Source organism: Hyla sarda, chromosome 8 (genome assembly GCF_029499605.1).
Source record: "Hyla sarda isolate aHylSar1 chromosome 8, aHylSar1.hap1, whole genome shotgun sequence".
Lineage (NCBI taxonomy): Eukaryota > Metazoa > Chordata > Amphibia > Anura > Hylidae > Hyla > Hyla sarda.
This window is the reverse complement of record NC_079196.1, coordinates 124,989,846-125,005,229: the sequence shown is the minus strand read 5'-3', so window position 1 is coordinate 125,005,229 and position 15,384 is coordinate 124,989,846. Positions and strand designations below refer to the sequence as shown.

Here is a 15,384-nt window from a genome sequence, read left to right as displayed (position 1 = left end):
GTGGAAACATCATGCTTTGGGGCTGTTTTTCTGCTAAGGGACCAGGCTGACTGATCCCTGTAAAGGAAAGAATGAATGGGGTCATGTTTCATGAGATTTTGAGTGAAAACCTCGTTCCATCAGTAAGGGCATTGAAAATGAAATGTGGCTGGGTCACACACTGCCTGGGCAACGAAGAAGTGACTTCGTAAGAAGCATTTCAAGGTCCTGGAGTGGCCTAGCCAGTCTCCAGATTTCTACCCCATAGAAAATGTTTGGAGGAAGTTGAAAGTCAGTGTTGTCCAGCGACTGCTCCAAAACATCACTGCTCTAGAGGAGATCTGCGAGGAGGAATGGGCCAAAATACCAGTAACAGTGTGTGAAATTCTTGTGAAGACGTACAGAAAACTTTTACCTCTTTCATTGCCAACAAAGGGTATATAACAAAGTATTTAGATGAACTTTTGTTATTGACCAAATACTTATTTTCCACCATAATTTGCATAAAAATTCTTTAAAAATCAGACAATGTGATTTTATGGATTTTTTTTTCTCATTGTGTCTCTCATAGTTGAGTTATACCTATGATGAAAATTACAGGCCTCTCTCATCTTTTTAAGTGGGAGAACTTGCACAAGTGGGGCTGTACCACACTGGGCTACCACTATGGGCAGATGGAATGCCATAGCAGATGAGTTAATACGTTTTAGCATACCTGTGTACCCAGAGGTGGAGCAAGTAATAGGAGGTATGGCGCTAAAGTTGGATTTAGAGGCTTATCTAAAAAATGAAAGCAAAGCTGCAGCAGAAGTTGGTTGAATTCACTTACACGCCCTAAGAAGGGAGGTGCAGAGAAATAAGGCACTTGAGATAGAGTTGCGGACAAAAGTCCAGAGTAGCCTTGAACAGGAAAACCAGTGTATATATACTAATAAAATATCATATATACAAACAAGTGGGCTCAGCTATAATAATTTATCAAGGGGCGCCACTGTGTATATCAATGCACATAAGCTACAACAGAAAAGAAAGAAGATACACCATGTAGCACTCACCCAATTCATATGTATAACCAAAATACAACCTGTACATGAGTAACAATGCAATGCTGGGAAAGCAAGGCTAAGGACAGCAGATGGAAGATAAACCAGGCAGGTGTCCCCCTAGACCCCACGGTGGGGTGTTATGTCGCCCCTCGGCAACATCCTCAGGGATGTTGTGGGAATGTTGCAGTCTGGGTTCCCTACAAGATTGTAGTTAACTTGGATAAAAGTCCAGAAGTACAAGTAGGGTCTAGTGTGAGGAAGAGAGAAAATCTCTGATGGGCCTGGAGATACTAAAATTTTATTGTTGGAAAGTGACGCTAAACCTGTTTATTTTCCATTTAGCAGATTAGTGGTGGTGCAACCCCGCTTAACCCATGGACCTTCAGCTCATTCATGAGAATCCAGACTCCCCTCACAGAGATGACCAACACTTCTAATTAAGTGAAGAAGGCTACCCATTTCTAGGTGTTCCATCGTTGGAACATGACAAGGATCAAGTCGACAAGACTGGGTTTGGAAGACATCGTAAGACAGGAGAACACAGTGAAAACCAATTGACACCACAAAGGATGCTTTAACCCCTTAATGACGCAAGGTATTTCCTGTTATTGCATTTTCCTTTTCCTCATCACCTTCTAAAAATCATAACGCTTTCAATTTTGCACCGAAAAATCCACATTATGGCTTATTTTTTGCTCCACCAATTCTACTTGGCTGTGACATTAGTCATTTTACCCAAAAATCCACGGCGAAACGGGAAAAAAAATCATTGTGAGAAATTCCATTTTGTAACTTTTGGGGTCTTCCGTGTCTACGCAGTGCATTTTTCGGTAAAAATTACACCTTCTCTTTATTCTGTAGGCCCATACGGTGAAAATGTTACCCTACTTATATAGGTTTGATTTTGTCGTACTTCTGGAAAAAATCATAACTACATGCAGAAAAATGTATACGTTTAAAAATGTCCTTCTGACCCCTATAACTTTTTTTTATTTTTCCGCGTACATGGTATGAGGGCTAATTTTTTGCGCCGTGATCTGACATTTTTATCTGTATCATTTTTGTTTTGATTGGATTTTTTGATCGCTTTTTATTCCCTTTTTTATGGTATAAAAAGTGACCAAAAATACGCTATTTTGGACTTTGGAATTTTTTTGCGCGTACGCCATTGACCGTGCGGTTTAATTAACGATATACTTTTATAGTTTGGACATTTACGCACGCAGCGATACCACATATGTTTATTTTTATTTACAATGTTTTATTTTTTTATTGGGAAAATGGGGGTGATTCTGACTTTTATTATGGAAGGGGTTAAATTATCTTTATTAACACTTTATTTTCACTTTTTTTTTTTTTTTTGCAGTGCTATAGCTCCTATAGGGAGCTATAACACTGCACACACTGATCTTATACTCTGATTACTGCCTGGCAACAGCCGGGCATTGATCAGTGTGATCGCCGCTCTTAGGCATGAAGCAGTCATTCGGCGATCGGACAGCGAGGAGGCAGGTAGGGATCCTCCAGCTGTCATGCAAGCTGTTCGGGACACCGCGATTTGTCCGGTATTAGCCGCAGGTCTCGGCCGTTGATGGCAACAGGGACCGACGCGATATGACGCGAGGTCAGCGTGTGACCCCGCGTTCTATCGCGGGAGCCCGCTCATGATGTATGCATACGTCATATAGCGGGAAGGGGTTAAAGAAACTGTCTCAAGAGCAGCTACAAATAAGGCCGGTAGCTTTAACAATCGCATAGCCCTAGATTCTTGCTACATAGTGAGCAATGAGGGCGATATTGACGGTGATATATGTAAGCTGACAGAGATCAAGGAAAGAACTCCATGGAACACCAAACACTAGATTATGTGTGTGGATGGAAAATGTGAGAAATATGATTGTCATATTAATTAGCAATTCTTTGTTTTATGGATATGCACATGTTGTATGTTTGGTAAACTACCAGACATGGAATTTAGGGAATCACCTTACACTAGTAACTTATGGTGCAAAATACATTGTAAACATGTGTATTCATTTTCCTGCCCCCGGAGTCTAGGTTTTTCAGCTTTTTGTGAGAAGAGTAGGTTGAGCCTAAGCCATTGGGTGGGGCATTAGTGCTAGCTTAGTGAGAACTTGATCAACAAACAGTCTCTAAGGAACTTCTTGCAAAAGGGGAGCATTTCTGCTCCTCATCACCGCAACATAGCCTGGGATTGTATCATTTCTACACTACATATTGATCACTCGGGTAGATCCATGCTAGTTTGCTAAATTTAGGGTATTACCAGTGTATTAATGCTTGTATGTATGTTTATTTGGTTTAGCTAATTAATGTTTTATTAACCCCTCGGGGACCAAGCCCATTTTGACCTTATGGAACAGGCCATTTTTTTTGCAAATCTGACGTCTTTATGCATTAATAACTAACTTATGAATTTGATTCTGAGATTTTTTTGTGTGACATACTGTACTTTATGTTAGTGGTAAATTTGCATCTTTACTTGCATCATTTCATGGTGAAAAAAAATCATGATTTTTTAGAAAATTTAGCACTTTTCTAACTTTAAAACTCTCTGCTTGTAAGAAAAATTGTCATTCCAAATTATATATTGATTCACATATACAGTATGTCTACTTTATGTTGGCATCATAAAGTTGACATGTTTTTACTTTTGGAAGACATTAGTGGGCTTCAAAGTAAAGCAGCAATTTTAAAAATTTTCATGAAAAATTCTAAATTGGAATTTTTCAGGGACCAGTTCGGTTTGAAGAGACCCCATTTTAGAAACTGCACCCCACAAAGTATTTAAAATTATATTCAGAAAGTTTTTTTTTTAAACCTTTAGGTGTTTCACAGGAATAGCTGCAATGTGGAGGAGAAAAATCAAAATCTCCATTTTTAACACTAACATGTCCTTGTAGCCCCATTTCTTTCATTTTTACAAGGCGGTAAAAGGAGAAAAATCCCCCAAAAATGTGTAACCCAATTTCTCTTGAGTATGGAAATACCTTATATGTGGATGAAAAGTGCTCTGCGGGCGCACAACATGGCTCAGGAGGGAAGGAGCAAATTTGGGATTTTAGAGTGAGAATTTTGCTGTAATGGTTTTAGGGGGGCATGTTGCAAGGTCCCATGGTGCCAGAGCAGCATTTAAACCCCACATGGCACACTATTTGGCAAACTATACCCCTCAATAAACGTAACAAGGAATACAGTGAGCATTTAAACCGCACAGGTGTTTGACGGCTTTTTTTTTAAGTTTGACGTGAAAATGAAAAATTGTATTTTTAATACTAAAATGCTGGTTTTACCTCAAATTTTTCATTTTCACATGGGTTAATAGGAGAAAAATCCCCCCAAAATGTGTAGCCCAATTTCTCCTGATTAAGGAAATATCCCATATGTGAACAAAAAGTGGTCTGCTGGCACGCTACAGGTCTCAGAACTAAGGGGCGCTAGTGGGCTTTTGGGGAAAGAATTTGGCAGGAATTGAAGCTGCGGGCCATGTGAATTTACAAAGCCCCCTCAGTGGCAGAACAGCGGATCCACGTAACTGTGCCATCCTTTATTAAAATACACCCCTCAAGGAACATAACAAGGGGTAACGTGAGTATTTACTCCTCATAGTTTGTTTTTGTTTTTTTTTGAATAGTGGGCCGTTATATTGAAAAATCTGTTTTTAACACTGAATTGCTAGTGTTAGACCAATTTTTTTACATGGATTATAGGAGAAAACCCAAAATATGGAGCCAGATTTTTCCTGAGTAAGGAAATACCACATATGTAGATGTAAAGTGCTGTGTGGGTGACAACAGGTCTAAGAGCACAGAGCACCTTTGAGGCCTAAGGTGGTGATTTGCCCTGCAATGGCAGAGGTTGTGACCTAAAATCTCTAAAAAAAAAAAAAAAAAAAAAATGGCAAGTGACCTCAATTTCGAAACTACACCCCTCAAGGAAAGTAACAAGGGGTACAGTGAGTATTTACACCTCACATGTTTTTGGAACAGTGGCCTGTAAAAATGAAAAATTTGATGTTTTCACTTAAATGCTGGTGTTACCCAAAATTTTGCTAATTCAAAAGGGCTAATAGAAGAAAAGGCCCGAAAAAAATGTTTATCTCAATTTCTCCAGAGTAAAGAAATACCCCATATGTGGACTTAACATGCTATTCGGGCACATAGGAGGGCTATAGACTCATAGAGCTATGTTCGCATTTGAGGGCTATGACATTTCATTAGCTAATGGTTACATACATTCAGAGGGAAAAAAAAAAAACACCCACATATGACTTTATTACAGAAAGTACACCCCCTGAGGAATCTGTATAGGGGCAAAGTGGACATTTGGAACCGGCAGGTGTTTCTTATATTTATTTTCCAGGAATGGATGAAGTGTAGTTTGTGAAAAATGAAAATTGCAATTTTGGTGGCCATCCCTAAACTGTTACCTGAAAATGCCCACATCGCTCAGGGGAGGAGAGAGCACTGCGCATTCCAGGCCTATGTTTCTAACTGACATATCAGAAACTGACAGTAACATACATTCAGAGGAAAAAAAAAAAAAAGAAACTACATTTATAACAGACGTGTGTTTTCCTAGATATTTTTTTTCCAGGAATGGATGAAGTGTAGCTTTATGAAAAAAGAAAATTGCAATTTTCCTAATATGCCAATTGGGTACCCAGAATGATGACCCAGAGTATAGCCAAAAGTAAAAATTATGCCCACCCCAAATCATTCTGGGAATGTGATGCGTGTGACCGTCCCTATTCTGTTACCTCAAATGCACACACCGCTCAGGTGGAAAGAAAGAGTGGTGCATTTAAGGCAACTTGAAAACCCCCAATGCAAATTACTCTGACACATGACCCAATACCACCAGAGGTCTTATCAGGAGTATTATGTTAATGTGTTTTTTTTTTTTTTTTTTTTTTTTTTTGGGGGGGGGGGTTCAAATTTGGAAGACACTGTACTGTGGACAAGTAAATTGGGGTGAAATCAAGGGGAAAGAAAATTGGGAAAGAGGATTTTATAATTTTGTACTCCATGGAAGTGTGATACTCCCTGACACAATTTCTAATGTAGAGGCCCAGATGAAAGGGCAAGTGTCGCATTGAGTAGTGGTGTCCTTCCGTATTCGCTTCACACTGCATTTTTTCTGGGATTGTTTCTTCTTTCCAGTGTGGGGGACCTCACCTGGAAAGTGTTGGCCTGGGACGATCCGGGCACCTATAGTTCCAAAAGTGATTTTGGCCACTCCCTCCTGTTCGCCAAAGATCAGGACCTCCTGGAACTGTAGAAATCTCCCAGTGTTGCCAGCGCTCCGGTATAGTACATATATGTTGTTCATGGAAACCTGGACCATGTGGATCTCAAATTTTTTGTACCATGCCCGGATTGTGCGCATGGCATTAAATGGCTTGAGAACTTGATCAGAGAGATCAACTCCTCCCATATACTGATTGTAGTCTGCAATACAACCAGGCTTGAGGACCGGTGCCGGGGTGGTGCCATTACCATGAATTGCGGTGAGCATAAGTACATCTCTCTTGTCCTTATACCTGACCAGTAACAGGTTTTCATGGGTAAAGGCACGGGTTTCACCCCTGGAGATTGGCGCCTGGAGGGGATAGTTTGGGAGACCTCTCAAATTTTTCCACACGGTCCCACAAGCGGACGTAGTTTTGCCGGTGAGGGATTTGAACAGAGGGATACTAATATAAAAGTCATCCACATAAAGGTGGTAACCCTTATCTAGTAGTGGGTGCAAAAGGTCCCACACGATCATCACGCTGACACCCAAAATGGAGGGACATTCTGGAGGTTCAATATGGGAATCTCGACCCTCGTATATTCTAAACTTGTAAGTGTACCCTGACGACATACTCTCACAGAGTTTATACATCTTCACAGAACCAACAGACCTGACAGAGTAACTAATGTGCAAGTAGAAGGACACCTAGGAAATAGAGATCATAATATAATACATTATAACTTGTTCTTCAATAAGGGAATCTCTTGAGGGGCCACAAAAACAATGAACTTTAGGAAGGCAAAGTTTTATCAACTCAGAGAAGCCCTTTACAATATAAATTGGAATAATGTCCTCAAAAACAAGAATACTGACACTAAATGGGAGACTTTTAAAAATATCTTAAATTCTCACTGTAAGATGTATATACCTTATGGGAATAAAAGTAAATGAAAGAAAACCAATATGGATGAATAAGAACGTTAAGGGGGCAATATATGACAAAAATAAAGCATTTAAACTACTAAAACTGAATGGCAGTGAAGAAGCATTAAAAAAGCTATAGAGAAAAATGTAAAATATGTAAAAAAACTGATAAAATCCGCAAAAATAGAGACAGAAAGACAGAAGTACAGTGCAGCCTTCAAAAAAGTCAAAATAGACCAAAACACCAGGTCCAGATAACATTCACCCCCATGTTCTAAAGGAATTAAGTAATGTAATAGACAGACCTCTATTTTTAATATTCAGGGACTCTATAGGGACAGGGACTGTTCCCCAGGACTGGCACATGGCAAATGTGGTGCCAATATTTAAATAGGGGTCAAAACGTGACTCGGGAATTATAGACCTGTTAGAAAACCCTCAAACAATTTACATACAAATGGAGGTTAAACTAAGTGATGCTATTTTGGAATATCTTGATAAAAATAAATGTATCAGCATGGCTTTATGAGGGATAGGTCCTGTAGAACTAACCTGATCAGCTTTTATGAGGAGGTGAGCTCCAGACTAGACCAGGGGCAATCACTGGATGTCGTATATCTGGATTTTTCCAAAGCATTTGATACGGTTCCAACATAAAAGATTGGTGCATAAAATGAGAAGGATGGGGCTGGGGGAGAATGTGTGTAAGTGGGTAAGTAACTGGCTCAGTGATAGGAAACAGAGGGTGGTTATTAATGGCACTTATTCTGATTGGGTGACTGTTACTAGTGGGGTACTACAGGGGTCAGTCTTGGGTCCTGTCCTATTTAATATATTCATTAATGACCTTGTAGAGATGTTGATTAGTAAAGTAGCAATCTTTGCAGATGATACTAAACTCTGTGAACGGTAAACACTATAGTGGACAGTGCACTGTTACAAATGGATCTGGATAGGTTGGAGGTTCAACGCTGATAAATGTAAGATAATGCACATGGAGAAGAAAAATCTGGGCTGGGATTATGTATTAAATGGGAGAGCACTTGGGACGACTGACATGGAAAAGGACATAGGAGTCTTAGTTAACAGTAAATTTAGCTGTAGTGACCAGTGTCGGGCAGCTGCTGCCAAGACAAATACAATTATGGGGTGCATCAATAGGGGCATAGATGCCCATGACAAGGAAATAATTCTACCGCTGTACAAATCACTAGTCAGACCACACACAGAATCTTGTGTACAGTACTGGGCACCAGTGTACAAAAAAGATATAGTGGAGCTGGAGAAGGTTCAAAGACGGGCAACCAGGGTAATACGGGGAATGGGAGGACTACAGTACGCAGAAAGATTATCAGAATTGGGGTTATTTATAGTGTTGAGTGGCATAGGCCATATTCGAATTCGCGATATTTTGCGAATATATGGATGAATATTCGTCATATATTCGCTAAATTCGCATATTCGTAATATTCACGTTTTATTTTCGTGAAAATTGCATATAAAAAATTTGCATATGTGAAAATTTGCATATGTGGAACTTTGCATTAAGCAACATTTGCATATGAGAAAATTCGAATATGCGAAAATTTGCATGTGCACATTTTCGCATATGCGAAAATTCACACGCCAGTCTCGCGCAGTAATATTAGAGCCTTCTTTACACCACACAAGCTGGAAGCAGAGAGGGATGATCACTGTGATGTGTACTGTGAAAAAAAAACAAAAACGAATATTCGTAATTGCAAATATATAGTGCTATATTCGCGAATATTCGCAATTTGGCGAATATGCGATATTCGCGAATAAAATTCGCATTGCGAATATTGGCGAGCAACACTAATTATTTAGTTTAGAAAAAAGAAGGCTTAGGGGAGACCTAATAACTATGTATAAATATATCAGGGGACAGTACAGAGATCTCTCCCATGATCTATTTATACTCAGGACTGTATCTATAACAAGGGGGCATCCTCTATGTTTAGAGGAAAGAAGGTTTCTACACCAGCACAGATGGAGGTTCTTTACTGTTAGCGCACTGAGACTATTGAATTCTCTGCCAGAGGAGATGGCCATGGTTAACTCTGTAAAAGAGTTCAAAAAGGGGCTGGATGCATTTTTGGAGAAAAAAAACATCGCTGGGACAGAACATTGATCCAGGGATTTATTCTGACTGCCATATTTGGAGTCGGGAAGAAATTTTTACCTCTAGTATGAGGGTTTTTTGCCTTCCTCTGGCTTAACTCAGTAGGGACTCATTAGGGTTACAGGTAGTTCATGCGGTTGAAAAAAAGAGTCCAACAAGTTCAATGTTACAAGTGTGGGTAGGCATAAGGGTCAGGCAAAGGCAAGTCTAGGTCCAGGTATAGGTTGTTAGCAGGTGGCACACAGCATAGTTATAAACAGGCAAAATGGGTGTGGCAGACAGCTCTGGTTAAGGGTTAACAATCCAAGTCAAGCAAAGGAGAGACGAAAAAGTACACAGAAATAAGGCAAAGTCAGGAAAATTAGGCACAAAGCAAATGCAGGAATCAGAAGCAGGCAGCTTCTCTAAATACCTCCGTCATGGTAAATCACAATGTTGCTCAGGTACAGATGAGTGGGTGGAGCTACAATAATAGTAGTTCAGGATAAGGATAGATGGAAGACAGATTTGGAGTACATGTGCTGGTCCTTTAGGATGACAGAGTGTACATGCACCTAATGGGACCAGACCTGGAACCCCAGGAGAAAGGAAAAAAAAAGGCAGCATGGTGGCAGCCAGGAAAAGTGAACAGACATAGACTGGGAGGCAGCAGTGAATGACTGCCACTGTTACATAATGTTCAGGCTGTAGGTAGGTAACTTACTGATATGTTAGAATTTATTATAAAATATGAGAATGAACAGATTTTGTCAGCTACATTGTGTTTGCAAAAAAAACAACTAAACTTAATTTATTTTCAGAGAATTAAGCTGAAAAGCAAATACCAAAGGACCCTTAATTTTAAGTTGCATGAAACTAAGCATGGGAAGAAATACAAATGAAACATCTTGATCTGTTTTCTCATGATGAGTCAGAGCCAATAGTGAAGATAAACATCTGCAAATTTCATCTGATCCCAAGCCGTTATAGCAATCTCCAGCCAAGCCAAGCCCTTTCAATGTAAGACAAAAAAAAAACGCCCTAAAACATCTGGCATACTTACACACTTCTCGCTATCGAACACATAACACAAGTGCTTATTGGACTCTGAATCCTTGCATATAAATGTAAAAATCCTTTTGTCTGTTTTATCATCAGCACAAAATGATATCCTGTGTAACTGACAGTTGTGTAGTACTTCCTATAAAGAAAAAAGACAATTATTAACTGATGTTAGCTCAAAAACAAACAACTGCGACATTAAGTTGATACATAATTTAAATAATAATTACACACATACATATACCAAAGAAAGTAAAGTCAGTCTGATTCCTCCACATAAGGACTGCTGTGCCATATGACCACTTTCAGTTCAGAATTTAATGGGGTATTAATACTGTATTTTATGTTTTAAGTTAGTTTTTAACCTTAAACTAAAATGGCATGTTTCCACAGAAAACATGGATTCTCTCTACACCTAATCAATCTACAGCCTGGAAAATATTCAGACTTTGTTAGTAAAATATGTTGTTTGGAGTGTGGGAGGACAATATGTTTCATGGAGATAAAAGTTAAGAAGGCAGCTAAGATTACTGGAGATATGTTGTAGAATTTTTCACCATAAGAAGCAGAAATTACTTAAGTTATGTGTGCTATCCATAGAATCTAAAGGTCTCATTCTTTGTTTACTTAATAGCAGTCTGTTAAGGGATGAGGGTTATACTGTAAAACTATCTCAGTTCAGCTTCTTAAACTAAATTGATTTCCCTCCAACAGCAGAATAAGTAGAGTTTAGACCAGGTTTTAAGGATTTCAACTATGCTTTTGCAGTTTCTGCTTTTGAAAGGTTGTGGGAAAATTAGTTTTACTAAATTTATTTAGAAATTATGGGTATTAGGTAAGACTAGCTCTAGTAAGGCTGCTTTCACTATATAAAAATACTTCCGTTAGGAACACCCGTTCAGAAATCGGTAGTTATACGGCCGGTACAAAATCACTAACAGCCTATGGGATTTTTCTAATAGCCGTTTTAACCCGTTACCACCCGTTATTAATAACGGCCGTTATTTTGTGATGGGCGAATGAACGGGAGAAATAGTGCATGCACTAATTCTCCTGTTACTATCGCCCATCACAAAATAACGGTCGTAATTCATAACAGGCGAAAACGGGTTAAAACGGCTATTAGAAAAATCCTAAAGACTATAATGGGATAGTGATTTTGTACCAGCCGTATAACTGCCGATTTCCTAACGGGCGTTCATAACGGAAGTATTTTTATAGTGTGAAAGCAGCCTTAGCTGTCCATTCTATGCTGTATGAATAATATACTGTAGGTTATGATAACCTTCATTAAATGAGAACTGCAGCATTAATTTTGTTAGTCCCCCAGTGCTCAGGCTCAGAAAACTTAAAAAACAAACTTTAACTAACCTTCCTATGTTCACCCGTTGTGGAGATATCAGTGTCCTGTTCCTCCGGTGGTGCTGGCTTTTGGCTTCTGAGGCTCGAAATGTCACAGTGCAGGCAGCCTATCGCCTGCCACAGCAATGTCCTGCCTCAATCGGTGATAGGCTGAGCGTCATATAATGACTCCGCCTTCTCCCTGCTGCCCTGGCTCCTTATGACAGTGCTCTCAGCCTATCACCGGCCGAGGCGGGACATCGCTCCGGCCGGCAATACGTTGCCTGCACTGTGACGTTTCGAGCCTAAGAAGCCAGCAGCACTGGAGGAACGGGGGCACCGATATCTCCACAACCGGGGAACATAGGAAGGTGAGTTAGAGTTGTTTTTTCTATGTTTTTGCAGCCGGGGCACAGGGGGACTTAAAACATTAACTCTCTCCTTTAAGATCTAATAAATAACCAAAATGCCTAAGCCAAGTTTTTGTTGCAAATATTCCATACATCTTTTAAATAGAAACACTGTTAAATGTACATGTAGCGCATGCTGGTCACACTCTAAATGCAATATAAAAATGACATTACTTTCCTACAGAAAGGATTTCTATCTCTCACTACTGTTACATTTTCTACTAATATAACAACCTCCATTCAATTAATATAAATGTGGAGTTAAAAATGATACATATATTCTATATCCTTATGCCATTCAACGGACTGTAAGAGATTATAAAAACATGGTTGCTGTGTTCCGAAAATAGTGTGACTCTTCTCCCTTGCAGCTTAGTAAAAATAATAGAAAAATGACAAAGCTAGACACAGCCCATGGACAACAGTGGTACTTTTTAGTGAGCACAGCTCCATATTTTGCTATCCTCATACAACAACATTTAGGTTGAAATATGCTACCGACATTAAATCTGTGTCTGTGGGGGACATTCATGAAAACTGATCAACTGTCTTAACTGTCCATACCAATCAAACACAATACAACTTTTATTAATTAATGTGTTCTTAAAATAAAAATGACACTGTGATATATGTTGCTATAGTCTAGAAAGACATTAGTTTTTACTGATAGTTTTCATGAATCTTCTTTATTTTATGCTATTGGCTTACCCTAATGGTCTGGAATCTGTTTTTCTAAACTATTTCCCTTAAATTTTTACAAAGTACATGTAATTATATCCTCTTTCTTCTGATTGATGTGCCTTGAGTATGAACTCGTACACATTTTCCATCTGTGTGAATATGGTGTCTTGTCTTGCTCTTTTTTTTATGAAAACAAAGCATCCATGGTTAATAACATCTACATTTTACTAAGGTATTTTAAAAGCAGTAAAAGGTGGTGTTTCCCTGTCGCCGCTGAGGACTCCCACGATCTCCATGCCGGCAGCATCAGGAACACGGAACCTTGCCTTGGAGATCGCGGGGGTCCCCAGGAGCGGGACGCCGGCGATCTAACATCTTATCACCTATCCTCTGCCAAGGGAAGCCTCTGCTTATTCTGGGTAAGTGGTCCTACTAGTGATTGACTGCTATCTGTTAATCACTGAATAGGGCCACTTGACTACTAAGTCTGGAACAAGCAGAAATTTACATAAATAAATAATGTTTACATAGCATGATTCTGTATTTCTACATATACATTATTATTTTGTTCAAAGAAGTTTTCAAAGCCTTTTTTGAAGCACTCAGCTGCTTTTTGCTGTGACCAGTTTCTGAGGTAGACCCTTCCATAGATTCACAGTTCTTATGGTAAAGAAGGTTTGTCTCCCCTAGAGATTGAACCTTTTTTCTCCAGGCTGAGGAAATGCCTCTTGTCTTTTGAGGGTGTTTTTCTCTATATTTTTTGTCCATTTTTATAAGTTGATTATATCCCTCTCAGTCTCTTCTTAAGACTAAAAAATGTTTTTATTTTAAACTTCACTCATAACTAAGATGTTCCACGTCGCTTATTAGTTTAGCTGAATGCCTTTGTACCTTTTCCAGCTCCAGGACATCCTTTCTATGAACCAATATCCAAAACTCAACAGTGTATTCCAGGTGAGGTCATACTCGTGCTTTCAAATCGGTAATATTATGTCCCTGTCCCACAAGTCCATGCCTCTTTTGATATATGACAATATCCTGCTAGCCTTAGAAGTAACTGTTTTACTTTGCATGCTGTTCTGTAGTACACCTATATCCTTCTCTACCAGTGACTCCCCCAGTTTTACTCCCCCTACGACATATGATGCATACAGATTATTAGTATCCAAATGCATAACATTATATTTGTCCACATTCACAACACATAAAAAATGGTAAGGTAACATCCAGCATCCACCAATTAAGACATCCAATTTTATTAAAGGGATCCTGCCATGATGAAAATGAAGTTAAATCTGCAGATATGTTGTAGAGCAGACTGATCGATCATTTTATGAGAAATGGTGTAGTACCAGCTAGTGCTGGTAACAAATCATGTAATGTACTGAACTGGCTTACTGTACATATGGTCCGAGATAAATTAAATAAAGTGAATGTAAACAAAGCTCCAGGGCCAGACAGATTACACCCAATAATTCTTAGACAACTCTCAGTAATTTCTTAGACAACTCTCAAATTTCTCAGTGATTTTTGTGTTCATAACATTCAGAGATTCTTTTGTGTCTAGTATTGTGGCGAGAGACTAAAGACACACATAGAGAAATCCAGTGCAAAATGGCATCATAAAATGTACGGTCACAGGAAACCACAGGGTAACAGAAATCCATACATTTCATGATGCCAGATTAAGGGTTAAATAAACCAGCTAAAGCGCAAGAACTGACTTGCTCTTGATTTCTCTTTGTGTGACCACATTTACTTACAATAGCTGAAATTCAGCACGAGTCAAGGAGAACAACATGGCGATCTTTGTGCAACCCATTTTTTGCCATGTAGCCCTAACCTAATACTGTCACCGGACCGGACAGGAATGTGCCGTCTTATAGACGGCTATGCATTCTGTGCGGACTCCGCACAAAGAATGATCGTATTCATTCTTTGTGCGGACACAGAAAATGGAATTTCTGTGCCGGAAACATCTGGCACAAAAATTCTGCCATGTGCATAGAGCAGCAGAATCCTGTTTAATTCAATGGGACTCTGCTGCTGCGGAATCTCCGTGCCGAATTCCAATGCATAATCCAACACGGAAATTCCGACGTGTGAACATGGCCTAACAGTGATCTTCTCAGTGCTGCTTGTCAGTGATAGTGCCCACATATACTGTAACAGTCAGTGTTCTTCTCGGTGCTGCCTGTCAGTAATAGTTCCCACATATACTATAACAGTGACCTCATTGTTGTCTGTCAGTAATAGCGCCCACATATACTATAACAGTGATCTTCTCAGTGCTGTCTGTAATAATGCTCATTTTATTCTTTATACAGTAGTTGTTTTCCTTTTGATGCCCCACACTGTACAAATGTCCCTTTTGTGGCCCTAACTGTGTTATAATGCCCACCTTCATGCTCCTTACTGTATTACAGTTCACGGCACAAAAAAAATGAGCCCTCATGCAGCCCTGTATATGGAAAAATGAGAACATTATAGGGGTCAGAATAGGGCGTTTTTAAACAAATGATTTTTTTTTTTTTTGTTTTTTTTTTTAAGTTCTGAGTTTTTT

The 15,384-nt window shown here is 39.2% G+C and overlaps 1 protein-coding gene across 15 annotated transcripts in view; it reads right to left on the bottom strand.

The window, feature by feature from the left end:
* Nucleotides 1-15,384, bottom strand: part of GULP1 (GULP PTB domain containing engulfment adaptor 1) — a 1,103,506-nt gene that overhangs the window by 208,124 nt on the left and 879,998 nt on the right. For all 15 annotated transcript variants that reach the window (XM_056535167.1, XM_056535165.1, XM_056535168.1 and 12 more), the window contains one exon: nucleotides 10,391-10,528. In XM_056535167.1, the coding sequence (XP_056391142.1) occupies nucleotides 10,391-10,528 (138 nt within the window). The remainder of the gene's footprint in view (nucleotides 1-10,390; nucleotides 10,529-15,384) is intronic.